The sequence below is a fragment of the Colletes gigas genome, unplaced genomic scaffold (assembly GCF_013123115.1).
Source record: "Colletes gigas isolate AHSC1104 unplaced genomic scaffold, ASM1312311v1 Colletes_gigas_Sc00005, whole genome shotgun sequence".
Lineage (NCBI taxonomy): Eukaryota > Metazoa > Arthropoda > Insecta > Hymenoptera > Colletidae > Colletes > Colletes gigas.
The window spans coordinates 10,538,694-10,563,848 of record NW_025106634.1 but is presented as its reverse complement, the minus strand read 5'-3'; the positions used below and the strand labels follow the sequence as shown (position 1 = coordinate 10,563,848).

The following is a 25,155-nucleotide window of genomic DNA, read 5'->3' as shown; positions in this document are numbered from 1 at the left end:
TATTTTATTAAATTGTTTCATTAAATTCGGTAAAAGTAGTTTGGTTTAGAAAAAAAAAAAAAAAAAAAAAGTATAAAAATTCGAGGCTACGAAATAACAATTAAAAACGGTGCTTTTACAGCAAAAACGCCTTAAACCTCGTACGATGAAACGCATCATCATAAATACGTTTCCGATGGTCGTAAGCTCGACGTTAGTTTTGTCAGGAAGTTTTGTCACGGATCGTGTTACGACCCGTTATTTATTTCATATAGCAGGCAATTTAAGAAACTTTGTTCAACATACAGACGAGCGCGGCCACGCGCGCATACGCATACGCACACGCACACGCACACGCACACGCACACGCACACACACACACGCGCACGCAACAAGGGTACGAATACTCGTGGAAGCAGCTTCTTGCAGCTGCAGTTTTATTTACAGTTGGCCAGATTCGTTGGCCGGAAACAATTAAAATTATCCACGAATGAATTACGCGGCTCTCTTGAAAACGACATACTTTCACGAATAAAAACTGCTATTTCGATCGTTTCGAGATTTCGAGCGATGTGCGCGTCGGTCGATAAACGCAACCATTCGGGAAGAAGGAATTGTCGCGCCAATCGGTATCTGAAACAAAATTGAAAAAGTCGTATAATTGGAAATTAATTGAACGCGCAACGTGTTTTATACATAGATTGAACAGAGAGAGAGAGAGAGAGAGAGAGGAAATATTGTAGACGCGTCACCTGGAACCAAGGCGATAACAAGGAAACTCGAGCGGTCAATCTCTCTTCTCCGCGCAGACACAACAATCTTTTGAGAAGGTGTTTCGCGTCGTTGGATATCGTTTGAAAATATTCGTCGGGAAAACAAAAATCACATTTCAGTATATTGGTGGTAGTCTCTTCGATGGAATCGTCCAAAAAGGGTGAAAGGCCGCTGAAATGGATATAATCGATATCGATCGTGAAGATAATTTAAATGCTTAATAAATATCGTAAAGAACGAGGATGATACCTTAGAAGCACGTAGAGAAAAACTCCAGCGGCCCACATGTCTGTGTAGGATCCTATCGGTCTGCCAAGGACCGATTCCGGGGCTGCAAATTCCAAATCAACGGGCGGAACGACTTGATCGAGCGGCGCCTTTCTGACAGTTTCGCCAAAATCGATCAATTTTACACCATCGGTTTCTCGATCGATCAAAATGTTTTCCGGTTTTATATCCAAATGCGCTCGTTTTCGCGAATGCAACCACTCCAGTGCCGATAATATTTGACTGGTATAGTATGAAACAGTCGCTTCCGTATAATCGGTTTTCTCGCCGAGATACGCGAACAACGTCGAACCTTTGACTCTGTAGGTAGAAAGATGGGAATGAATCGCGTATCGTAAGAGAAGCGGTGTAATAAAAGTGGTACTCACAGTTCCAAAACGATAGTGTCAATGTCCGATTCTGGCGCATCTTCGAAGAGTGCCAACGCCCGAATGATATTATCGTGACGAGTGGTCAGAAGTAAATCGTATTCGGCGCGTGTTACCGATCGCGGTTGCTTCGATCGTGATATCTGCTTGAGAGCCACTTCTCGGCCAGTTTGTTTGTCCATTGCGCGACATACTTTGGCAAATCTACCGTTTCCCAATTCTTCCAGTTCTACGTACGTCCCTACGTACATCGATCGTTGTTCCGTGTCTCGTGCGTCTATTTCTGTATCTTTCGTAGTCTTGTTCTTGTCGGGATCGGAGATGACGTTGGTGGTGGTTTCATTGTCCGTTATCGATGGCTCGTTGCTCGTCGATCGATTCGATCGAGGGCCTTTAATATCGATCGTGTCGTTTCGATCGTTTCGATCGTTTCGATCGTTTCGATCGTTTCGATCGTTCCAAGCATTTGCACCGATACCTGGGGGAAGAAGAATCGATTAGCTCGTTCAAGTTCAAGTTTAAGTTTAAGTTTAAGTGAAAGATGAAAATGTAACTTACCTACAACGCGAAGAGGAATCTTGGCCGCACAAGAGCCTGTTTGATGCTCGACGCGACAATGGTAAATTCCGGAGTCAGAGGGCAGGCAAGGGGCGATCTCGAGAGAAAGGGAATCGGCGGTTCGGCATAGTCGATATCGATCGCCTTCCTCGATGTTACATCGTTGCCCCTCCCTTCTCCAAGAAACGATCGCTCTTTCCACGCGACGCGCCTCCAGCACGAGTCGAGCCACGCCACCAGCCGTCGCCCTGATCGAACACGGAATAGTCAAGATCGCGGGAGGACCGTTCTCTTCCGCGCGTATCTCTTGCGGAAGATGGACGCTCCTCTCTCCCTCGGAATCGATTCTTCGCGGACGAAACGACCATGCGCGGCTGATGGACGAATTTGGAACGAGACTCGCCGGGATCCAGAACTCTTCCTTCTTTCCGACCACCGGAGAGACGATCAAGCCTGGACCGTCCAGTCGAGAGATTTCCAACTCTTCTCCGGCGCGTAACTTGCCCCAATCCGCGGTCAATCTTACTCTGCTACCTGGAACGATCTGCGGAATCTCCCCGTTAACTTTACGAATCTTTTCCACCGAACCCTTTTTCGAACCTTCATGCACTGGCTCGCTCGCTCGCTCGATACATTTCAGACCACCCATCTCCCTCGAGAAATCACCGAAATCCCTTATCGAGTCTCTTTTCGATACCCGAAGCGATACCGAAAATACACCATTATTTTATGCTAACGACAATTAGCAGCGCAACTATACAGAGATGACAACGTTCCAACATCTAATACAGAGAAAAAGAGAAGAGACAGAGCTAGGCGGCTTAAATTAATTAACCATTTGATATCTATGTATACACATTCGTTTATAGCGATAGCGACAGTGACAGTGACAACAATAGCACCAGTAATAATGAAATTTTTGCCCTTGATAAATCGAGCAATTGTTAGCGATAAGAAATTGAGGATAATCGGACTGCAGTCGACAATGGAATGATAACGATATTAATGACGACGGTGGCGAAAACATTCAAAACGACCACGATGACGTTGACGACGACGGCGAGGCGGCGGCGGCAATGATGACGACGATGACGACGATGACGACGATGACGACGATGACGACGATGACGACGATGACGACGATGACGACGACGACGACGACGACAATTTACGGCAATAGCAACAACAAACACGACGTTGGCGATGAAAAATAATGTAACAATGCGAGATGAAGTACCTATAAAATCGAACAGTTTAAAAGCGTTCCTATCTAAATAAAAAATCTTGTCGAACCAGTCAAGTATTTCGAGCCTGTACCATGTCCACGTAATTTTTCATGTAGAGACAGCAAAGTACAAGATGCCGTTAAGGAACCATGCCGCGTTATCCTTGGGGCCAGGTTCGTTCAGTGACTAAAGTAAAAAAAGATAGCTTGTCGCCGCACCGAGGAACAGTTATACATACGATAGAGAGCGAATAGCAACAGGCATCAAGAGGAAGAGAAAGGAGAATCCTTTTGCTGCAATTGCAAGAGTTCTAATTACGAATAGGCAAATAGATTTACATATGTATATGTATATGTATATGTATGTACAGTTATCAAGTAAGAGTAATCGAGGTGTTGTTGCTCACCGGGATGGAGTTGTTGCGAACGGGCGATCGAGATCGTAGCGTGCTCCTGAATCCCTCGAGAAAATGTAGTCTGCTTTTGGTAGGGCTTGGTGTTCGGGAAGAATCCTGATTTAAGCCTCCGGTGCGAGACTGTTGCAAAAGCGATGTTGTTGTCGTTGCAGTCGCTGTTGCCGCGCTCGTCATTATCGCTGCTGCTAATGTTTTCGAAGCTGTAGAGAGACCAGCGATCTCGTTCCTCCTCTCCTCGTTCGTTTTAGACACGTTCGGTACACTTCCTCGACACGGAGATTCCGGGCTCGCGCCACGACTGTACGCCAGCAAATTATAAATGAAATACTCAAACACGGTACTGCAGCTAACGTTACACGCGACACCTTTTTACATTTACTATTTTTTTATTTGAAAAAAGAAATCAATGCTCGGACGATTAAATTCTATACTTTAGATTTCCAATTCCAAGGATCATAATCGACCGTTGATATTTAAAGGAGATCGGCAAAGCCCCAGCAAATTAATTACAGAATACGAATCGTCCACCAAACGTAAATGTTTACCGTTTATCCACTATTCGATCGGTCCCTTCGTAGAAAACGACTTCTTTCGACACGTACGTTCGAAGCAATTCGATGCTTTGCCCGAACAACAAATTAGCAACGCAGTACCGTGTTTTCCACAAACGATAAGAGAAATAAGCTGTTAGTCGAACGAAAAGTAAGTTGTGTTAAGTAGGCATGGGAAAGGACGCATCACAATTAGAATATGTTGATCAATGTACAATTTATTCTAAACAAAATGTTTACGTTTCGCGAGTCATTAATTTTACTTTATGTCGCCGTCCATGAATGCACATCTATGTACAGCACAGTATTCCCCAGCTCGTTCAACCTCGCATTATATAAACATTATTAAAAGTATTATACACTTGCAGCGTTACGTCGTTGACGTTAATGGGTAATTTATTATTTGTTGGGGGGTGAGTCAGCGCATCGGGCACACCCGGTCTTGTGTAATTTCGCTTATTTCGCAACGTTTTACGCGCCATCTTACCGCTCTACGTTCGCACGCAATTTCCTTCTATGCCATTTTCTCCACGAAATTTCTTACATGTAAAAAAAGAAAAAAGAAACAAAAGAAAAAATTATACATACACTTGTTGTATCATCGTGTTCCTTGTACGAAATTTGTCAATTTTCTACATACAAATGTTAAGCTTTCTTCCAGCTGAAAATTTTCAATTAAATTCGTCTGTCTCACCCCCACCTCTCGCACACACGTACATACAAAATACATGCAGGCACGCGGCGACAGACAGATACGTAACGAACGCACAGGTACGGAACCATGCAACAACACACACGCGCACACGCATACGCGCACGCACGCACGCACGCATACACACATACACACGCATACACACGCTCCATGTTTCTCTTTCCCTTCGAACAGGACATAGAGGACTAGCAAAGAGGAATTAATTGGTGCGAGTGGATGCACGTTATTATATATCTACTCTCATCTGCAAACATATAACCGAGAAATAACAGAGCCCATTTCGATTGCATCGCAATACGATAGTATCGTGTCGTATCGTGTCGTGTCGTATCGTATCGTATCGTATCGTATCGTATCGTATCGTATCGTATCGTATCGTATCGTATCGTATCGTATCGTATCGTGTCGTATCGTGTCGTATCGTATCGCATATGATTTTGATGAACCGCGGCAAAAGCGGTCGTAGGAACGTTCAAGTTGACTCGAAAGGAAATAGGTAGCTGTGAAATATAGCAGAGGACGCTCTTACACGATGAAGCTACACCCACAGCAGCGATAGCGAGGTAGATTCCCGGATTGCGATGTTAAGGCAAACAAGAGAAAGAAGCACGTTCTAACATGGTGTGTGTGTGTGTGTGTGTGTGTGTGTGCGTGTGTGTAGAGAGGAGGGTGAGAGAAAGGAGGGTGGCGGGGAAGAGAGAGAAAGAGAGAGTACGTACTGTACGTGCGAGATGCGATTAGAGAATAAATTTTGACGTGGTGAGAATGAAAGAGTATAATAAGGAAAACAGAGAGTGAAACGGGTTTTGGCTCAGGAGACGACTACGGTTCTCTAACATACAGCGCTTCTGTATCTCTTTTTATATAAAATATACAAAAATATGTTGGAACGAATCTTCACAGGTCGAGCGTTGAAAGAGAGTCAATGCAATTCTGTGTATTAGATAGAGAGACGCTTACAGTGGATCTTTGGTAAGTTCCTTTTGGTAGGCGATCGGCGACTGTAGCGCCTTGAGGAAGTCGCGTTGGGTTTGCAGGATGGCAGTGATCGTGTCCACCCATTCCTGCTTCCGCGGCCCGCTTTCTTCTACGGCGTTACAAGAGAACCCAAGGCCAGGATTCCGAGGATCCGTCGATCGAATTACAAACTTTTCCGGATCGTCGTAACATTCTTCGAGACTCATTTTATTTACCTGTCATGGAACGAAACAACAAGTATCGACCGTAACTGGATTACCTTTCTCGAAACCTTTCTACACTTTGGTCTTTCGACTTTTTCTACTATGATTTCAGAGTTTAAAGGTGGTCGGGCTTGATAATTTCTTGTGCTTAAAGTCCTCGTAAAATAGAAGATACGGTATGCGCGGGGTAATACGGTAATAATTCCGTCTCGGTAATAAAAATCACGACACGAATTTCTAAATGCTTTCTTACCTGGATATGAGCTTTGTAAATGTAGGCGGGATTTGTGAATTGAGTCTTTTTGCCAACAGCCTCGCTGAAAATAATGTTTTGCTCGAAGAGAAAAACTTGCCATTCCCTTCCCCTGTTCGTAACATTTGATAATTCCGATACCAATAGTGGACCGTGTAATAATAATTTCCCCTGCGCCGTAATCTTTCCCTGCAACAAGCATCGGGTGAACAAGTAAAGAGGAGATTGCTCGGACGAGTAAACAGAACTGCCTGCCTGCCTGCCTGCCTGCCTGCCTGCCTGCCTGCCTGCCTGCCTGCCTGCTGGTAAATGCAGTCGTATTCAAGGCAGCCTAATCGGCAGCATACTCACGTCAAAACCTTGGAGTCGTCCGACGTCCATCATGTCATTGGCAGCCTTTGGGATAATACGCATCACGTGGACCGCCGCTCTAAGGCCTTCGATTTCCGAGATCTTTTGAGTCCGTTCGGTAAGCTTCAACGCTTCTCGAAGAAGGAGCTGATACTTGGTGATCCTCTGTACCGGTTTTATCAAAAGATCGCACAATTGCAATCGATGCCCGAGCTTCTGTCTCAGGTCCTATTATCGACCCGATCCAATAGAAAACTATTACGATTATGGTTTTCGGCAGAAAAATTTCATCCAAGGTAGTCGGACTTACCTCAAAGTACGTGTCTATATACTCGGATACGATGTACTCGGAAACTGGTTTATTCTGACAGTAAACGACATACATGTGCAACTTCCTCTCGTAACGTTTAAACAATGGACCGAGCTCCTCGGGACGTTCCAGACAACGTTCCAAAGCTTTCAGAAAGAAACTGTACGCGTGCAAAGAAGCAAAGGATCCGGTGAATTAAGAAAGGTTTCGTATTCGGTAGTCGGTAGTATCGGGATAATATTTTTCTCGACGATAACTCACTCTCTGTGCCATTCGTAGATCGCTTCTACGTTGCCAAACACCATCTTGTCTTTTCCACCGCGCAAGTCTTCCGGCAGAGGAATTTCACACTCGGAATCTCGCATCAACGACATGTATCCTTCAACTATTTGTCTTAGATCGTTCACGTAATCTTTTTCCGTATCTACCAATTCACGAATCACAAACTGCCGCTTCGTAAGAATTGTACTTTCAGGATCGAATTCCTCCGTACTTCTATGAGCAGGACTGCTCGTCGTTGCGGTCACCGTTCCCGTAGTAGTAGTACTAGTAGTAGTAGTAGTAGTAGTAGTAGTAGTAGTAGTAGTAGTAGTAGTAGTAGTAGTAGTAACAGTAGTAGTAGTAGTAGTAGTTCCTTCGGTCGTTGAGAGGAAACTTTCGTTATAGCTATCGTCATCATCGGCTGTGCTTGTGCCAATATTGGAACTTTTACCGCTGGGTGTTCGCATCAAGCACTGTCTCTCTTGATTTTCCGTGTGCTGCTCCTATTTGCACGAATAAATATTGATTATCGTAAAAAAATTTACGCTTCGTGTAGAATAATTACAAGTAGCTTGGTCGATATTTTTCATTCGATAAACTCACCATTCTCTCTTTTACGATTTGCTCGATTTCGGCTAAATCGACCGTCGTAGCACCATCGAGAATTTTTACGGACCGTTCGGATGTCTATCGAGAGAAAGAGGAAAAAAAGAAAGAGGAAAAATAATTTAAATTACTCGTACCTACTGTTTTCTACTACGTAATTTCTATAGTTTGTTGGAATGAATACGGATAGAGAAGAGGATATCGAGCAAGAAAAATGCCTAATCTCGATATTTAGTATCGTTTAAAGAAATGCAGGGTAGAAGCGAAAACGTGTCACGTTTCTCTAAACGATAGAAATACGAGATAGAAATGATTAAAAAATATAGAGGAGGAGGAGGTGTGATAAGGAAAATAAATAATAGAATTTATAGATTAAACTGACTCTAGATTTTGCACAGCCCTCCGTTGGAATTGCCGATCCCGAGGATCCGTTGGCAGTTCCTACGAGTATCGGCTCGGTGATGGGTTTCATCGGTGGTGGAAGTTCAAACTCATCGTCGGCATCGTCCGCTCCGTTTTGTTCCGAGTAAGTTAATCCCTCGGTATCGTCGGGCTCCGGTGTATCCTCTTCCATCTCGGAACTTGGCTCGATCTCTGCTTCTTCCTCTTCTTCCGCTTCGAGTTCGGTTGGAAGTTCGGTATCGAGATCTACGTCGGATATCGAATCGGACACGTGCATCGTGGCGGTCGCGGATGTCAAACTGGCGATGGAAACGGGAGTGGGTCTCGATGGTCGAGTTTGTTCGGCACCGCTCGGTAATTTGAATCGTTTTTCCGAAACGTTCTTTTTCATGTTGGAACGATCGATGAACGGTAGAGCCGAGATCGCGCTCGCCGATGTCGCTGCCGGTGTCGTATTTGCCGATTTCTCCACTTTTCCTTGGCTGAGTTTACGCAACGGCGGGGGCAACCACTTTCTCCTACGAAAACAGGACAATTTGATCAAACCAACGACCACCTTCTCTCCTCGTTCTTCCCTTCGATCTTATATCTTTGGCTATCTCGTGTTTCGTTAAATATTCGATCGATCGACTTACCCACTGAAACCGCGTCTCTTGTTTCCGGGAGAGCTTGTGTTCGCGACACCGCTTCCATCGTTTCCAATGTTTTCTGAACAGAAATAATCGAGACATATCCGGTCATCATTTCAATCGACTTCCACCACGATTATTCTTTTTAATTATTATTAAAGAGAATTTCAAAGAACGAGCTTTCCACGAACACACGTTTTCCAGTTAAAATAGACAAGAATCGAAATATAGTTTTATTTAACGAACATTTCTTAAACATGCCGAACGCGTCAACTATACTAGTGCCTCTGCCGCCGGCACGTTAGTCGGAGATTGAACCGGTCAAGGACATAGTTGTCCCAGGGTATCTATATCGTTGTGTATTGATCCGATACGGCTGCGTCAGAGCGCGCGTACCATAAAGTATATCAAGCCCAAAACACACAACCATTTTGACAATCACGTAGAAACGTGGTCCAAGTTTCGATGCATACGTTGGACGCGTTTTCTAGAGAAAATCCTCCCTCCCTGTCGATGGCTAATCATCATCGTGTCTTGTTAGACTTTATTTATTATCTCTTGTCCAACCATATCCGACACCATATCACGATACCTCCTCCTCCTCCTCCTCTGTTGCTATCATCGTACCGTATTTCGATTCTTTGTTCAACTATATACTAGGCTTAAATTATTAGTCGTCGATGGATACATACGTGCGAGCATTTGCTTATCGATTTAAATCGATCAAGTAAAAAACTTGATGATTAGTCACCTGTTTCGTCCGGCAGTAGGGGCGTAACGACGTTTTGCGTGGTTACTCCAACAGACAGGGACGACGACGACGACGACGACAATGCAGTTCCCAAACTAGAAGACGATGCAGTCGAGATACCGCTACTACTGGAAATTTGACTTTGAGCTTGATTGCTCGATTGCTGCTGCTGCTGCTGCTGCTGCTGTTGCGACTGCTGTTGCGACTGCTGCTGCTGCTGCTGCTGCTGCTGCTGCTGCTGCTGCTGCTGCTGCTGCTGCTGCTGCTGATGGTGTTGTTGATGATGATGATGTTGATGCTGTTGTTGTTGCTGTTGTTGTTGCTGTTGTTGTTGCTGTTGCTGTTGCTGTTGGTTTGGAGCCTTTCTAGATGGCGAAGTCTTGGTAGAAGTTGACGGAGGTTGTTTAAGCGCACTCGTAGGCACCAGTCCCTCTGGCGGAGGATCAATTTGTCCTGGCGCGAGCAGTAAACGCACGTGGGTCCATTCGGCCGTGTTTATACCGGTGATATTGCTTCCATTTTCCACTACTTCGACTTGTTGACCTTTTGTCACTGTCAACTCTTTCGAGCCAGGTGCTGCCGAGTGATCCGCGATAACCCAAGTCACTTCGGCTACGCCAGTCTGTAACGATTCCACCAAACGGTTAGTAACATTGTTTCGCTGTTCGAAAGCCGCCGTATAACGATCGTTACAACTCTGGTTAGAATCGCGACGATTCTCCACGAGTGTATTAGGATCTTCTTTCGACTGCCGCGTCGAAGCGTCGAAATTGGACGTTTCGTAATCGTGTGAGAACGAGTGCGAGGAACGGCGATACACGGCGATACACGGCGATACACGGCGATACACGGCGATACACGGCGATACACGGCAAATTACGCTCGTGGAGTTGGAGTTGAGATTGACAGGAGGCGCGAGAACAGAGAGTGGGTGGGTGGGAGTGGAAGCTGGGGCGGAGAAGGGTAGAGTAGGTTGAAGCAAGTAGTGGGAGAGAGAAAGGAGGAGAAAGAGGAGAAGAAAAGGAGGTAGCGCAGAAAAACAGATTGACAGAATAGCTTGCACCGATTATCTATGAGTTTGCGGACCGATGGAGCGTTTAATGGATTATCGGTGCTTGGATGATTTCGATTTTATCGAAATAGCTTGTGTTTGGTAAAGACACGTTGTACCCGTGGCATCTACGTAGATGCTTGATTTTTCGAAGCGTAACTAGACAGCGTGGAACGAATCGAACGAAACGCGCCAACTCGGGAGTATCGTCGTTCATTTCTCGTTTCTATTTATTTGCGCATCTTATCGTGTTTAAATATTTGCGTTTGATCGGTATATCGCGTTCGTCGTATAGAAAATGATTCATCCTAAACACATTTTCCTCATCGAGTCGATTTCTCAATGACATTCGTTCTCGTGACATTAAAAGTAAATGTGCGTGCGATTGAAATTTTCGCAGGTTTAATAAAAAAAAAAAAAGAAGAAAAGTACGAGACGCGGAGCACATTTAAAATCAGCTATTATAAATTTAAAATCGACTGCGACGAATCTCGATGATGGTTGTAGATGTGCCGCGATTAACGCTCGAGAGAAGTCAAAACAGTTAGAGGAGCCCGACTGCTTGCTTGCTTGCTCGCTCGCTCGCTCGCTCGCTCTCGCGTCGCATTCCACCGACGAAAATAGACATTTTCCACGTGCCAAATTTTGCCGATTCTCTTCGAATCTTCCCAATGCTTCCAATATGCCGAATCGTGTAACGAACGTTGCCCAATCGTAACCATCCATTCGACTAAACTTTACCCGTACGAGCATCGACGTTCGTTCGGTCGTCGTATATGTAGATCTCGAGGTTCGTACACACAACGTATGCAACGACTCGATTACGTAATACATGTTCGCGTTTTAAAACAAGATATAATCATTTAACGGGTTGCACGCGTTCACGCATGATTCGAACGATGACTTGGAATTTGATAAGTGACGACGAACCGCAATTGGGTATTCCAAGGGAAAAGAATCAAGCGAGGCAAAATGTTGTCCAAGATTGGCTAAGAATAAGGCAGAATAGAAAGAATATAGGGAACAAGTGTTGAAAGAAATTAAATGAAATTATACATAAATCGATACCGTGTCTGCGTGTGCGTGCATGTGCGTGCGCGCACGCTCGCGCGCGACCGCGTATGTGTGGGTATTGCCAAAAAATCGACATCGGTTTCTAATCATTTCGAATATACATATACATATATGAAAACTAGTATAAATTAATAATTGATAAAACTAAAGAGAATAGGTGGTAGGTGTGTAAGTGTGTAAGTGTAGGTGTATCGAGAGCGAAAGAAACGAAAAGAATAAATAATTGCAACGCGAATGAAAATGTGACTGCGTATGTGGCTACGGGGATACGGTGGTTACGAATGTTCCGATGACATATTTGCGAAAGCAAGGTTCTCATATAATTACTTGGACACGATATGAAATGAAATTTCCGTTACGTAATGTTGTTGTTGGTTTAACAAATGAAAAGTAATCCATCCATAATGATCGTATGCAATTGAAAATTTTTCAAAGGTACGAAAAGGTACAAAAGTACGATATGTATTTAGCAAAGGTGAGATGAATCTTGGCAAGCATTCGTTTCCGAATAGACACGTTTTGCTCGATAATGTAAAGAGGGAGAGAGAGAGAGAGAGAGAGAGAGAGAGAGAGAGAGAGAGAGAGAGAGAGAGAAACTACGTAACGAGTAAGCAAGCAAGCAAGCAAGCAAGCAAGCAAGCAAGCAAGCAAGCAAGCGGTAGAAAGGACGTGCGGGAAAACGAAAAACGATCTGCGCGCGTACTCAAGTACCTGGGAGAGAGAGGGTTGCCGATGTAAAAGTCGGGCCTGGAACGAGCCCGGGGTGTCGATGGTATGCTGCCTAGAGAGGGCTGCATGTGGTGGAGCTACAGAATTCTGACGGAACCAAGGTAACGAGATCTTCCTGCGGGCTTTCTGGACGATCGTCGCAGGTTTTCCTGCTGGCGACGTCATGACAGTTTCGCCTCGCTCTTAATTCACGTGCGCGAACGCCGATATCCAAGTAGAGGAAACAAGAAACGCGATTAAAGATGTCGGCAAACGTGCCAGCAGCGACATGCTTTCCGTTCTCTTTCGCGTTTACTCTCTCGAACGGGGTGGAGAACAAAACTAGACTCGTCCGACCAATTCTCGTATCAGCTGCTTCCTCACTCACCATCGAACGGATCCATTCGACTCGAGTGTCGCGCCCGTACTGAACCCGTTACCTCTATCGTTCCCCGTACCCTCGCTCTCCTTCCTTCTACCATCTACCTTACCGCCAATCTATTTCTCACCCTTTGCCCCTTACCCCTATCGAGCCCGACGCGCAACGCCGCGGCGCTTTTCTCTCTTCTCTTTTCATCTTTGGTATTTCTCCTCTTATGCACGCGTCGCGTCGCGTCGCGTCGTATCGCATCGCAACGCGCTTGCTCGCTTTTCGATTATTCTCGAACCCCACCCAACCAACGCTTTTCTCCCTAACCGACCGACCGACCGACCGACCGACCGACCGACCGACCGACCGATCGACCGACCGACCGACCAACCAACCGACCGACCGATGCACCACGATATTCATTCATTCCTCTATCCCACTAGCGAATCTTACAGCCAAGAACCAAAGAAGCAGCAACCGTTCGCCACTCTTTTGCTACCCCGCTACCACCCCATACGCATAGATCCTTCCTTTTCACATTCTTTTTACCATGTTCGTTTAATCATTCATTCGACACTGCGATCAAACTCGATAACTAGATAATAACGCGTCTCCGATAAACTCTCATCTGTTTATATTCCATTCGTGCATATTCTTTTATTTTTCTACCACTTCGTTTTTAATCGCGTAATTTCGAAACCTAGTTCCAATGTTTATTTGCATCGTGGTCTCGTTGTTAGGGGTACCCTCGCTGCGCGCGATACTCGACCGAACGAACAAATTGCTCCAATTCTCGTCCGGTTGATACGAAACGTAACACGCGATTTCTTACTAATTTGTTACATTTTCTGGAAACAACGTAGTAACGTGTCCCGAACGCGATGTCTGTCGCCAAGGATCGCGGTAAAATAAACCAGGATTGAGAAACGGAAAAAGATACGAAAGTTTAAAGTTTCCGACCGGATCGGAGATTTCTCCTTACCTTGTCAGAGTCTGTCGTATTGGTAGATCCAAAGGATGCCAGAGAGTTTCTATCCAAATTTTCAACGCTATCGTCCAGAGAAGCGCATTCTTCGAGATCTCTGCTGGAACGCTGACTCGAGCTCTTTTTAGCAGGGCTCTTGGGCATGCTTAAGCTGAAATACGTTTCTTGAATAACCTCGCGCAATCTCTTCACCCACAATTGTTTCGCATCCATTGAATTCGCACGGAGAACGACGCGTGTGTCGCTGGTTGGGGCTCGTCCTGTCCAAACCGCGAATTTGCATTCGTCGCCTTCGATGTGCTCGGTCACGCCCAATTCCGAGGTCATCAAACGGCTCTTGTAAATATATTTCACCTGTCGCGATAAACCAATAATACACATATTGGTTATCGAGCCGATCGCACCAATCCACGATCCTATGGTTAATTCACAGCCCTCCTCCTTTCTCTATCGAGATATCAAACTTACTTACCTTTCCAGCGGAATCCTTCACTTCTTTGCTAAACAATAGATACAACTCGAACAGAAATATGTGCCGATCTCTACCTTTTCTAATTAATTGTTTAGGATCCCACACGGTAAATGAGTCTTGCAGCACGACATCGCCAAGCGTATCTATTCTTACGTCGCAACCTTCTAGCATGCTTAAATGTAAGGCATCGTTTGCTTTCTTAGGCACATTTAACATCACTTCCAGTCCGTCTTTTATTTCGCCCTGTCCTTCTTGGCAGCAAGCCTAAATCGTACGAAACCCCACCCCCCAAAAAAAGGACACACAGGTTAATACGGCGATCGAATTATCGAGATAAAGAGAACCACCGGTAGGAAAGAAGAGAACGGAACGGAACGGAACGAAACAACAACAACAACAACAACAACAACAACAACAAGATAAACTAGCAATGCGAGGAAAATACGTTACGATCACGACAAACGTTTACGTTTATGCCATCGTAAACGCTGCTGGATAGATCCTCTCGTTTCGTTATGTACCTGAAGGTCCTTCAGTAGCAACTGATACTTTGTAATTCTTTGTACGGGTTTTATTAAATATGCAGCGATCGGATGTTCTACGCGATGTTTCCTCTGTAATTCCTCGAACCATGTCCCACCGTGTGTAACTAGAAATTGATTACTTTCCGGTTTGTTTTTGCAGTACGTCACGTACATGTCAAATTTCGGTGCCTGGACGAGAATAAATAAAATCTTCAAGTTAAACTCATTCTCATTCTCGTTATTTATGTCGATAACAACCTCGAGAAATTCTACTTCCTGATAGAATTCATTTAAAAAAAACCGACGCGAGATCAAAGAAACAAGTTGCTCACCCAAGTCACGAAACAATGTCCGACGTCCTCCGGCATGGTTTCGTATTTTTCAAGCTCCCGAAGAAATATGTTACTATGAAACTGATGAATTTCCTCCATATTGCTAAAAATTATTGACTCTCGGCCGTGCAATCCTGCCGGGACAACGTTTCCTTTACCGCAACGCGTTTCTTCCAAAAAGCAACGGATACACGTTTCCAAATCTTTTACGTAAGTACGTTCGGTTTGTAACAATTCGGCCATTATAAATCTGTCGTAACATAACAACGAATAAGAAACCAATTAAATAAATAATACCAATATACCGAAACAATATTCAACACCGAGCGCGAAAAGACTACGTTTCCGTATAAAAGAGAACCAACTCTTTCCGTCGTGCCGATCTCCTTTTCTCCTCGTTTAATTCTTTCAGCTCTTTTCCCTTGATTTTCTCTTCGAGCAAAGGATCCGAATTACGATCGATAGATAAATCTTTTTGTCCATCGTCCGATTGAATTCCTAAATCATCTTCGATTTGAGTCTTGTAGCAATCCATTCGCGTGCTAAAATCTTTGTATCGTTGATCCACTTCGGCAACGGATTGTTTGATGGCCGTTGCGTGAGCATGACCCTTTTCCACCAAATTATCAGCCAGTTGAATCAACAGTTTTACCCGTTCCCTCGTTTCCTAGGTGCAACATCAACATCGTCATCAACAACAACAACAACAACAACAACAACAACAACAACAACAACTCGGAAATGAAAAACATACCAATCGTCGAGAAACAAAGCTTTATAATCAATGAAAAGAAAAGAAAAAGAAACGAAACTATACCTTTGCGGCTCCCTTAAACTCATTGTGCTCTCGTAACAATTGTTCGTTTTCGATACGATTTTTACCAACGTTGGTATGCGTAGCTAAATATAATTCGCCCGTTTCTCGGATCCATTCTAGAGCCTGTTTGGCGCTACGCTCAAAGAGTACGTACTGATGACACTGATCCAGCCGTTTTTTACGTTGCGTCCAATACTCGAGTACTCGATTCTCCTTGCTCAGTAATTCTTCTAAAATACCTGAATCAGAAACCGTAAAAAAAAAGAAACTAGAAAATGTGAAAAAATCTTTTACGATCGATTCATTCAAACGGAATAAAATAACACCAACTTTTAACTTTATTCTCCGAACCAGCGCTGTTCGCCTGATAACTATAAAACTGTAGACTACGATTCGTATATTTGAGGAATGTTTCCGCAGTTCGTCGTACCAACGTGCACGCTTTCAAAAATGCCTCCTTTTGTTCTTGATGTTTACCAACAAGCGTCGGCACTTGCGTGGCCTTTTCACCGGACGCGCACCAATCTTCGTCCCTTTTGTATTCGCGTTCCAGACTGTCCAATACGGAACGTACTTGTTCCGCCGTCTTGTAAAAATTAATACTAGCGGTTACCAATTTATGTCTCTCCTCTGCACACGTAACTAATTGCTGCCATCTCTTGGTCACTTCTTCGGCAACCTCCCTTATACTCTTCGGATCGTAATGATTAGCGCTTACCAGTGCATCGGCTCTGTGCTTTACCTGCGAATCGATCGATCGATCGTTACAACATCGATCAACGGAACCGAATCATCATTTTCCTTACCTGAACGGCCGATGTGTGCGTTTTTTCGATAGCGACCTGAAACTGTTCGTGTTCCAGACGTAGTTGCTCGGCATCTTGAAGATTCTCCGGTACTCTTAACGACGCCAAAAGCATAGCTTCTCCGTTACGAATCCAATTAGCTACGTGAGCAGCGTCCGTTTGCAACTGAACCAGTTGCGAAGCTTGTTCCAATCGAACTCTTCTCATTTCCGCTAAATCTTCCGCGTCCATTTCTCTTTCGTTTAAGAATTCGAGAAGTACTTGTACCCTAGAAGTCGCACTGTGTTGCCCATCCGCCATTATACAGACTCCGGATTGTTCCAATACCTACGTCACAGGCAAACGACAAAAAACAATCTCGCTTATATGTATATAATAACTAATTATAATTAACCGTTTTTTCTTTACTATAAAATCCTTTACTAGTTTCCCTTTCATTTCAGATTCTTACTTGAGCAAGCTCCTGGCCTTGTTGCAACACTTGAAATGCGGTGTTCTGCATATGAGCAACACCATCGTTGTGTACACGTAATAACTGCTCGGGCGAACCTTCTCGAGGCGCGCCTTGCAATTCTTGTGCCCACATCTCCAACTGACCGCTCGCTTCCAAGGCATCCCTTTCGAATACGCGCAATCGTAAACAAAGTTCCAATCTTAGTTTCCTGGTAGCCCACAGATCTTCCAATTCTTGTCTTAGGCCGGCCAGCCTGTCCAGCGCAGCTTCTACCGCAGTTATCTGTCACCGAATGTTACAAAACATATTTATCTCTTATCAAGCGCCTCCTTCAAGAGAGAACTGTGCTGGTAGCGGACAGAGACTTACGGAACCAGTGGTGTCGGGAGCATCGGTAGATTCCCGAAGTTCCTGAAGCAACGCTTCGCCCTGTACTATGGTCGAAGCGCACGCCTCCAAACAGGACGATCTGTGTTGCGCACACTGCTCCAACAGCCTCTCCGCCGTTTCTAGATTCTCCGCCACCTCGTCCTGTTGCAATTCCTGCCGCAATTCGTCTACCCAACCACTCAACTGCACGATACGACCGGACCGGACCGCACCACACCCCGCCAAACACCGCCAACCACGCCGCGTGTCATTGTCACGTTTTTTTAATTATTTTATTATTTACTTAGACATTATTAAAACCATTTTACCATCGCGTAACCATTTACCATTCGTATCACCATTCGTATCACCATTCGTATCACCATTCGTATCACCATTCGTATCACCATTCGTATCACCATTCGTATCACCGTGCTGCTTACCTCTTTTTCGTGCGTGTAAAACATCACCGCTAAATCCAACCTCCGTCTCCGCTGTTCGACTCTCGCTGCAAAACTACTGACGTGAGCTTCCAATTCCTGTGCCACGGCATATATCTCGTCAGCGGCACATTCCCCTGTATGTGCCAATTCTTGGGCAGCGGTAAGTAACTTGGTGGCATTCGTGTACGTGTTCTGAACAATTAACAAAATATATCCGTTGGTCGCTTTTTAATTTCCAAAATATTCGATCCGTTCCAACACCCAATTAATTACCTGCGCAACGTTTTCAAAATGTTCGTGGCTTTTCTGATACACTCTTGCTTTTTGAAGATTCCGACCTACTCCCGTGTTCTTTCGAATAAATACTTCACCGTGGTTCGTCAACCAATCTAGAACTTGTTTCACATCCTCTTGAAATAATCTGAAAATAATTTATTTCATTCTCGAAAGCTTTACTTTAAATGTGACAGAGGATAGAGGAGAAACGAGGAAAATAAGAATGGCCACCAAAGGCCGACGGAACCGATACCTTAACGCGAGTCTCTGATGTAGTTTCACTTTTCGGGCATGCCAACGAGCTTCTAATGCTCTGTGATGACCCAAGATTTGATGGATCACTGCCAACACATGCGACGCGCCCTCGCTATAATCCGCGGCTGGATTCCCACTCATACCTGAATGACCATCGATGTTGTGACCATCTTGGCTCTAAAGAAATCGGTCGTCGTTATCGATTCAACGGTTCAACTTTTCTCTCATAAATCGAATCAAACAACTGTCTACGCATCTACGCGCGTTACCATGCATTATCGCGGTGATCACGCCGGTAATACGCGTTACGAATCATTTCACCGTTCAAACCCGTCGATAGAAACTGAAATATTTCATCGAGTCGCAAAACTGCATTCCAAAGCAATGAAATATTAGATCAAGAAGAATGCACGCGCCCAGCGAGTCACCGAATCGTCACCGAATCGTCACCGAATCGTCACCGAATCGTCACCGAATCGTCACCGAATCGTCACCGAATCGTCACCGAATTCGAACGAGGCGGTCGAACAAGCATGCAAAAGCCATTCCTATTCTAACAAAGCGTACAGACGATCGATTATTCGTAAGTGGACAAACTAAACGACCAAGAGACAAAGATCGTTTCCAAATATATATACATGTACACTCATGCACACCAATGGGACGTACATGTTTTCTGGTTGTATGGTCTATCCCTTGCGGTTGGTTACAGACTTGCACGAGATGATCCAGTTGGTAAAGAAGCTTCTTACTGGTACTATGCACCTAAACAATAGGATTGCCCAAAACCATATTTAACATTTTCTACGGTAAATGTTTAAATCGTTTGATTCGATATCGTCGAATACGCGAATCTACGCAGACGAGAGAACGAATTTTATCGAACTTTCAAGGTTGCCACGAATTATTGAGTAGAATACAACACCCGTAAATTTCCTTTAATCGAAAAGTTAATTCTTACCACCTAACCCCCTTATATTTTTGCGACATTCTGTTTATCACACCCGCATACCAAGCGCATGTCCACCGGTTACAAGCTATAAAAAAAAAAATACAGTTACTAATTGTTTCGTACATAATCGTTGCGAAACGTATCCAAGCTCGGACCGTGCGTCGAACTCAAACTGTGACAAACTTGCAGCATCGAGCCTAGTCCGCTCAAAAGTGCTTGATACGCGTCATATACCTGCCAAATATCATTATCTTTTATCAAATGTACCTTCTCGGTAACGGAACACGTACTTACGTGCATTATTATATCGCGTGAATTGTAATAACACGTTTAGTTGAAACAAATCTAAATCACTCCAGATATATCCTACATCCTATATGTATATGTATACTATATTCTACAAGGCTAGTAAAGAAATTTATTTTGTAAATATTTCAACTATGATGAAAAAGTAAAGATTTTTCTTTTCCAATAGGCAAATTGTCCCTTCTTTTGTGTGTGTGTGTGTGTGTGTGTGTGTGTGTGCGCGCGTGTGTGTACGTGCACGCGCGCTGGCATGTGCGAACCAAGTAGGTACATATGTATGTATATCGTAGATACTACTGTCGTAAACCAAAGGTTGAACGAACGATTGAAAAAGGGCGATAATAATCACCAGGCTATAAAAAGTAAAAATTACCTCTGTATAAGCTTGACACATAGCCTCGTAAAGAGTTTGATGCTGACGTATGTGAGATTCCAAAATCGGTATTTCGTTAGGTAAGTTACCAGCGTCGCAAGCTTGACTCCATCCCGCGACGCTATCGACGTACTGTTCGGCTTTGTGATGAAAAACAACGCTCAAACTAAGGACCGCGGTACGTTCATCGAGTCCAGCCGCAAACTCTTTCCAAGCCCGATCCAATCGACCGGCTACAGCCCTTACGTGTCCAGCCGCGTAATGCTGCGTTTCGAGCAAACGGCTGGCCATTGTTAGAATCTTATTAATGTTCACGTAAACATTCATGGAACTCATGGTAAAATGTTTATGCTCTTCCTGCAAATTTTTGGCCAATTGATAAGATCGACCAATCTCGACGTAATTTGCCAAAAATCCTTCCCTGTTGTGGCAAATCCAATCAAACATTTTTTCACAATCTTGCTCAAACAGTCTTAGTTGAAAACACTGATCCAGTTTAATTTTCTTAATATGCCACAACTGTAGGAGGTGTTGTTGCGCGGCGTGTACCGAATCCAAGTGCTGAATCACTAAAGTTGCCAGTGCTCGTCCATCCGGATCAGCACCGCCAGTCGCCCCACTCTCGATGCTACCTCCTTCGCCACTGGTTGCGGCGATACCTAACAACAACAACAACAACAACAACAACAATAACAACAATATCACGGAATAAACAATAATTTATGTCGATTATTTCGATTACCCCCTTTCGATTTATTAACCGAATCGAATCTAAGAAACGGAGATACGATTCTTACTATTATCGAAACGTTGTAGCAGTCTCTGACCAACAACTTCGATCTCTTCTACCGGTACTTTCATAATTTTTTTCTTCATTTCATTGTGTAAATCGATTCCGTGTTTCGCTCCGGTCACATCGTCTGCGAAATCATTGCGACTCAGATCCTCTTGCAAATCGTCCAATCTGTCAAGAAGATCAGCCGCCTGCCATGTAAAATCTTCTACTGCGAGTCTGGTATCGATCCACTGAGCATGGTCGTACTGCAGAGATCCATCCAAGTCTGGTGTCAACTGTGACGGATCGATTACTTTTGTCAAAGCCTCCAAACTTATAGTGTTTATCTAAAATGAAGAAACTCGCGTTACCTCGTCTTTAACGTACAAACAAACTTTCTTTTTCTTTACGACGCTATTCTTCTTTACCTCAAAATTATACTTCTTTTGCTTAGCCAGAGTCGTTCGTTGTTTTTGCCAGAAATTCTCAGGTTTGATGATAAACGCGATATGAACGGAACGATGAAAATGTTCGTGCAACACCTTCAACAGAGATATTTCGATTACCGATATTACAACCTTTAACTAATCGTTGCCTTATAATTTGTTGCTTGGTAGTCGGTCGTTGCTAATGATAATATGTTATCGTTTTTACACATTTCATCGTATTAAAGACATATTTTTAAAAATTCTAGTAATATAGAAAGATTTTTAAGTAACGATCGTCGACCATTATTGAGGTACAACCTTCAAAATGGGCTTAACGGAGTCCCAAGTAGCACCACGCATGTCCACGATCACAGTGAACCGCAATCCTCTGGCTTCGTCGGTAGGTACCGTCAACAGATATTGTAAAAGACGACGATAGTCGTCGGGTTTTGCACGTTCGCGCCTGGGTGTGGTAGGAAAAACAAGAACCGGACCGCCCCTACGATCTCGACCACCCGGTAGTATGGCCAAACGTTCTTGAAGTAAAGGCAAAACCTCAGCTGCTCTTGTTCCATCCATTTCCTTTGCTGTTGTTTGATCAGATCGAATCTAAAGGACAAAATTATTGCTATTTTACTAAACTTTTAATATCAGTTGTACACAAACTTTTCTAAACGAGTCGAATCAAATCTATGTACCGCAATGATCGATATACCAGAGAACAAAGAACTTTTCACACTAAATGCATATAACGATTTAAACAGCAACGTTCTAGTTCGAAGAAACGTGTAATGTTTTTCTATCCTTCCTTCCTTTGTGAACCAAATTTCGAAATTTCCAAACGAAAAAAGTAATCCAACGTTTTTCATATATTATCATTTCGAAACGTAGAGAACGACGACGTACGATAAAATTTTCTGAGGCGCGTATGTCCGATCAACGCACGTAATGTTGACATATCATCGACGATATTAATAACGACTGCCGGGAAAGCAATAAATCGTCGAATAAGAATTATTCGAAAAAGGATGGTAAAGTTAAAGTGGACATCGGTCTCGTTCTCAGAACCATCGAATTCGTCATCGTTGCTTTAACAGCAATCATCAAGACGGTGTAGCATCGTTGTAACAAAAGAACGTTAAAGATTTTTTAATAGATTTATCGAATGATGTGTACTGGTCGTATATCTGGCAATAACGAGCAGTAAAAATTCAACGATGCGTTCACATTCGCGTTTCTGCGTTTCCACCGAGATTTAATTGTCCGTTCTACTTTCGAAGTTTACGTATTCTATGTAGCAGCTTCGAGCGGGCCACGAATCAGGAATCAGCAAACACGGTTCAAACGAAATTAAAATTGTTTCGCTTACCCGTTAAAGATCACCTCGAAGCAACTTGGATCGCTCCGATTTTCTTACTTGCACCATGCACACATTTATTCGATAAAACGTGTTAACACTCGTATCGTTCATTCGCCATCGTGAAAACTTTTGCAGTCTCGACAAATGCGAAACTGCAAAACTACTACCTGCCAATGGCAATCTACCATATTCGAATTGGTCCGACCGAAGCAAGAAATTTTCAATGACCTCCTGGCTCGAACGTCAGCGTATGGCGTACATCGTACATCGATGCCGTACGAGGGCAGCACAAAATTTTCTAATATCCTAGTGGTGCGAAGTTGTGGGTATGCAGTATACCGTAATTACCGTATGCCGTATGCCGTATGCCGTATGCCGTATGCACTACGTCTACTCTATCCTATTACGTACATATTATATGTTGCATTATGTATCATGAACGAGAATCGATGTTTCTTGCTTCGAAACATTAAAAAGAATCATCGATGATAGTCTCTACTGTTCAACATGATATTCAACATTTGAGAATATGTGAGGTGGAAATTCAAGTAATCGGTGTTATTTATATGAGAAAAAGAATCGGACATTTATTTCGGACTAATGTCAGGCAAAATGTAATCTGATTACATTTCCTACGACTATTTCTACAAAGTAATTGGATTTTAATAACACTGTTTATGACTCGGTTTAATTACCGTGTGAAATAAAGCAAAGGCAAAGTTTGTTATTACGGCCTATGAAACTAGTCGAAAAAATTTCGATCATTCTCTGGTTTGTTTACCGGAACGATGCGTGTCAGCGTGTTCACTATTTAGAGCGATTTAGGGAAAATAGACGGAAACAGGTAATGCACTTAAACTTGTTTCGTTGAATCGCGAAGGTCGTATGTACAAAGTAAACCTAGCATTCAATAGAAGAATGTCGTGCGACACGAAATTTCTAAATCGTACTGTGTATATAGGTACTTACATAGGTATGTATTTACTATGGAGCAAAATGATTCTTCTGATTTTAGGGGAAATTAACTAGATAGGGACTATACCATTTTCCTCGACAAATTGCCGATTAGAACACCACACTGTTGATAGGTGCGGAAAATATCGCTGACTGCAATAGCATACGATATTTTAAAGTAGAATAAATCATTCGACGTACATTAAAATATATTAAAGAGTATAGTGTAACGGACGGTAAAATATGGACAGAAGATTAAAGTCGCTAGGTTGCGCAATGCGTGCACCAATAGTTTCACAAGGAGAAAAGGTGATCCCTAGCTAGTTAATTTCCCCTAAAATGTAAGAAATCATGTCACTATTTCGAAATCGCATCCAACGTTATCGATTTCAAGTGTAATAAGATTACTGCACCATTAACAATAAGAATTTAAACAAAGCCAGCAGAATGTAGATCGATCTAAATCTGGTAAGAAACGATTCTTGTCGTACAAGAGTTAAATGACTAGCTGCCGACGCTTCTCATTTATGGCGCTCAGTTCGGTGGTTTAACGCGAGTAAATGTTATTGTCTTTTCAAATTTTTCACCAAACATGTTTTTCCAGATTGTTGAAATTTACAATCAATTCAGAAATGAAAATAACTATACCATACCTAGATATAAGAAATATCTCGATGAATTTCACTTGAGAAATTTGAATTTAATTTAAGAAATTACTCTTGTCGCGTTATATGTATTCTAGAATATAAACTCGAGTATAAGTACTTAAGTACTTTCAGTTCCGATTCAAAGTGCAAAATACGTCCGTCTCTTAGTTGCACATCCATGAATGTAGCTGCGACACTTTACCGTATCGATAGTGTTAAGTTAGGAACGACATTCAAACACTAACTGCTGTATTATTTACTTTTAGATTTTCCACTAAAATGGATTCTATATGGATAAGAGATTTAAGCGAAATTGGTGTATACATATAGTATAGTGTAATTAAATAAGAATTTAAGTTGGTAATCTATTATTTGTTGCAACAGCGATGCCAGCCGGCCGGCCTCTGTTTAGACGGTGGGACTAGTTTAGAATTTTAGATCGTTAGGCTGTGATAATACATGGAGTGAAAGTAATTTTACACGATCCGACGATCGCTACAGTCGTGTCGAGAAATAGACGGGTAGCGACGTATCCGGTTATGATGATACGATACGATCCGATCCTTGGTAACGTTGAATTTCTTTTCAGGAAGGAAAATAACAGAGAGAGAGAGAGAGAGAGAGAGAGAGAGAGAGAAGATAGTCGGGACCGAGTGATAATTTCCTGTAAGAAAGAAAAAAGATTGAAGTTTGAACGAGTAAAAGCATCGTTGGACGACAGTTTGGTTAAAAATTGTTCGGAATAAGGGAACGTGGTGATAGAGACTAGACGCCTGCGCGTTTGAAAACAACCAGAAAATGTATATATG

The 25,155-nt window shown here is 43.3% G+C and overlaps 1 protein-coding gene across 7 annotated transcripts; it reads right to left on the bottom strand.

The window, feature by feature from the left end:
• Positions 1 to 37: 37 nt before the first annotated feature.
• Positions 38 to 23,708, bottom strand: LOC122395207 (triple functional domain protein). 7 transcript variants are annotated; one of them, XM_043392609.1, is made up of 36 exons: positions 22,755 to 22,981; positions 21,704 to 21,994; positions 21,386 to 21,499; positions 20,980 to 21,304; positions 20,183 to 20,841; positions 19,627 to 19,737; positions 19,221 to 19,316; positions 18,550 to 18,728; positions 18,294 to 18,441; positions 18,021 to 18,212; positions 17,578 to 17,781; positions 17,206 to 17,490; positions 16,755 to 17,081; positions 16,279 to 16,690; positions 15,949 to 16,187; positions 15,497 to 15,798; positions 15,132 to 15,381; positions 14,797 to 14,988; positions 14,276 to 14,539; positions 13,801 to 14,157; positions 9,616 to 10,237; positions 8,871 to 8,943; positions 8,216 to 8,753; positions 7,831 to 7,914; positions 7,228 to 7,730; positions 6,967 to 7,126; positions 6,657 to 6,884; positions 6,306 to 6,494; positions 5,832 to 6,064; positions 3,600 to 3,906; positions 1,968 to 2,511; positions 1,867 to 1,887; positions 1,410 to 1,821; positions 1,003 to 1,341; positions 732 to 924; positions 38 to 612 (listed from the first exon to the last, which is right to left on the bottom strand). In XM_043392609.1, the coding sequence occupies exons 2-36, from the start codon at positions 21,962 to 21,964 to the stop codon at positions 505 to 507; spliced, it is 9,471 nt and encodes a 3,156-aa protein (XP_043248544.1). In that variant the 5' UTR covers positions 21,965 to 21,994; positions 22,755 to 22,981; the 3' UTR covers positions 38 to 504. The 7 variants fall into 7 exon arrangements, with proteins under 7 accessions (XP_043248544.1, XP_043248543.1, XP_043248542.1 ...); XM_043392608.1 differs by lacking the exon at positions 22,755 to 22,981 and adding an exon at positions 23,527 to 23,708 and having other exon boundaries at positions 1,410 to 1,887; XM_043392607.1 differs by having other exon boundaries at positions 1,410 to 1,887.
• Between the last annotated feature and the right edge of the window lie 1,447 nt (positions 23,709 to 25,155).

Bases quoted from the DNA above. Each gene is read 5' to 3' on its own strand.
- LOC122395207 (XM_043392608.1), bottom strand. From the start codon at position 21,964: ATGGATGGAACAAGAGCAGCTGAGGTTTTGCCTTTACTTCAAGAACGT. The intron at 7,731-7,830 runs GTGAGTTTATCG...TCGTGCAAATAG, and splicing joins AAATCGTAAAAGAGAGAATG to GAGCAGCACACGGAAAATCA. The intron at 925-1,002 runs GTATCATCCTCG...TATCCATTTCAG, and splicing joins TTTCTCTACGTGCTTCTAAG to CGGCCTTTCACCCTTTTTGG.